The 2,791-nt window shown below is 65.3% G+C and overlaps 1 protein-coding gene across 1 annotated transcript in view; it reads left to right on the top strand.

Annotated features, from left to right (window-relative positions):
• The window catches only part of USP43 (ubiquitin specific peptidase 43), a 9,363-nt gene that overhangs the window by 5,253 nt on the left and 1,319 nt on the right, over window positions 1-2,791 (top strand). Inside the window, exons 7-15 of the mRNA XM_010721288.3 lie at window positions 5-68; window positions 149-254; window positions 625-722; window positions 801-878; window positions 950-1,076; window positions 1,172-1,487; window positions 1,918-2,076; window positions 2,549-2,686; window positions 2,770-2,788. Of these exons, the coding sequence (XP_010719590.2) occupies window positions 5-68; window positions 149-254; window positions 625-722; window positions 801-878; window positions 950-1,076; window positions 1,172-1,487; window positions 1,918-2,076; window positions 2,549-2,686; window positions 2,770-2,788 (1,105 nt within the window). The remainder of the gene's footprint in view (window positions 1-4; window positions 69-148; window positions 255-624; window positions 723-800; window positions 879-949; window positions 1,077-1,171; window positions 1,488-1,917; window positions 2,077-2,548; window positions 2,687-2,769; window positions 2,789-2,791) is intronic.

Here is a 2,791-nt window from a genome sequence, read left to right on the forward strand (position 1 = left end):
GCAGGCGCCCGCCCTGTGCTGCTGCTGCTGCTGTGCCACGTGGCGGGCATCGGTCCGCACCGTGCCAGGTACCGCCCTGCCCTGCCCTGCCCTGCACACAGCCCCCCTGCGTGTCCCCATGCCCCCAACCACGTCCCCACGTCCCCAGGTTCGGACCACCACTGGTGCTGTGGGCGGAGCGCGGTGCCTCCTGGGCACAGCTGCAGCGCGATGTGCTGGCCCCTCTGCGCGGCATGATGAGGAGCGCCGTGCAGGTGGGTGTCCCCATGGGTTGTCCTTGTGGGGGGCCATGGTGACCCCACGAGTGGTCATGGTGTCCCTGTGAGTGGTGTCCCTGTTGCCCTGGTTGGCCGTAGTCACTGGATGTGGCTGCAGTGTCACCCATCCCTGCCACTTGGGTGCCACCACCACCAAGGTATCCACAGGGCTGAATCACACACTGCAGCCCCATCCCAGCCCCTGTGAGTGTCCCCACCATGGGTGCAAGAGCAGAACTGAGGTCACATGGGGACACTGAGGTGTGGGATAGTGCTCCAGCCCTGCTGGCACCGGCATCCCAGGGTGAGGACGCTCCCCCAGAGGGATTTGAGGGTCCCTACGTCCCCTCACCGTGCTGTCCTGCAGGGCACGGCGCCGCAGTTCCGCATCCATGTGGCCGGGGAGCCCAGTGCCTACCTGTCCCCACAGGACCCACACCCGCTGTGCCACGTGGCCATTGACAGGTAAGGGGGGCCACCCCACAGCCCTGCAGGGACAAGGTGGCCCCACTCCACACCTCCCTTTCCCTTTGGGGTACTCAGAGCGCTGCAGCAGAGCCCCGCCGGCGGACCCCCCCATGTAGCGCTGACAGTGAACTGGGACATCAGCACCAAGGAGCGGTGAGTGCAGCACTGGGGGGACCACAGCCCTGTGCTCCATCCCTGACCCCCCCTCACCTCCCACCCTGCAGGCTTTTTGGCAGCGTGCAGCAGGAGGCGGTGCAGGATGCAGACAGTGTGCGGCTGCAGCAGGCGGCACACCAGCAGCACAGCTGCACTTTGGATGAGTGCTTCCAGCTCTACACCAAGGAGGAGCAGGTGGGCGCACCCAAAAAGCTTCACGCCCTGTGGAACTGGGGGGAGGGGAGAGGGACAGACACTCGTTTTGGGATGCTCACAGTATGTGCCTCCAGCTGGCACCGGATGACGCATGGCGCTGCCCGCACTGCCGGGTCCTGCAGCAGGGCACAGTGCAGCTCCGCCTCTGGACGCTACCCGACATCCTCATCATCCACCTGAAGCGGTTCCGCCAGGTTGCCCAGCGCCGCCACAAGCTGAGCACGCTGGTGCGCTTCCCCCTGCGTGGGTTGGACATGGCCCCACACTTGGCCCCGGGGGGGGACGATGGCAGCACCCCTGCGCCCACCCGGAGCTGCCCCCCAGATGCTCTGTATGACCTTTACGCCGTCTGCAACCACCATGGCAGCATGCAGGGCGGGCACTACACTGGTGAGCGAGGGGTGCTGTGGGGTGGGGGCATGGCACAGCCATGGGGTGTGGGGCTACGGGTGCTGTATGGGGGTGTGCAGTGAGATAAGGTGTGGGATTGGGGATCGCTGAAAGGAGAGTGCCATGGGCATGGCTTGGGGCCGAGGTTGTGCTGCATGACAGCAGTCAGTGGGGGAGAGACGTGGGGCTGGGGTGCGTGGTGAAGATATGGGGTGTGGGGTCACAGGGTGCTGCAGGGGAATAGTGGGATAAAAACGTGTTGTGTGAGGGGCTGCGGAGTGGGGTGTGCAGTGGGGAAGAGCATGAGGCTGGGGGCACTGCAAGGGGTGTGCAGTGGGGCAGAGCATCATGATGGGCTCCATCTCTGCTGTGGGGAGGGGCGACCCGAGGGGCCCTGCCCCCTGCTCCCCCTTCCTCACCCCTGCCCCAGCGTACTGCTGCAACTCCCTGGACGGGCGCTGGTACAGCTACGATGACAGCACGGTGGAAGGGGTGCGGGAGGACGAGGTGAGCACCCGCAGCGCCTACATCCTCTTCTACCAGCGCCGCAACGCCATCCCTGCCTGGTCGGCCAGCAGTGCTACCAGAGGTGAGCAGTGTCACCCCGCTGTCACCACCTTGGCAGCACCTGCAGGGCAGGCACACTGTGCATGCAGAGCACCGCCAAGTGCACGTGCACACATACAGCACGATGTGCCTGCACGCAGCACTGCTGGATGCACACTCGTGCACTCAAGATGTGTCCATGCTCTCACAGCACAGTTGATGCAGGTACACGCGTGCACCTGGACACCTGTGCGTTGCCATCCATGGGCAAGTGGCAGTGCAGCAGGCAGGCACACATTCTCATGCAGCATGGCTCCATGCACACACATGCTGGTGTGCATCAGCATGCACAGCGTTGTGCAGACACCGCACACATCCCTGTGCTTCTGTGCACACCTCTTGCATGCCCGCATATTCATACTGCTCACTGCAGCTCCTGCATTGCTGCACCCCCCAGCAGCCCCTAGCCCCACACCCTGGCACTGTGCCCCCCTTGCAGCTCCCACTCCCCGCAGGCAGCAGCAGCTCGGCCCCATTGAACCACTGGGCAGCCCAGCTGGGGGGCAGCAAGCAGCACAGCGCAGAATCCCAGCCTGCAGCTCCCCGCCCATCCCCACCCTGCAGCCCGGACCTTAGCACCACACAGGAGCAAGGTAAGCGCCCCCCCTGCCCCCCTGAACCCCTCAGCAGCCCCTGTGCAACCACCCCCCACCTCCCTGATGCTCTCTCCTTGCAGGTGGCTTCGAGGCCCGACCGCC

The sequence above is a fragment of the Meleagris gallopavo genome, chromosome 20 (assembly GCF_000146605.3).
Source record: "Meleagris gallopavo isolate NT-WF06-2002-E0010 breed Aviagen turkey brand Nicholas breeding stock chromosome 20, Turkey_5.1, whole genome shotgun sequence".
Lineage (NCBI taxonomy): Eukaryota > Metazoa > Chordata > Aves > Galliformes > Phasianidae > Meleagris > Meleagris gallopavo.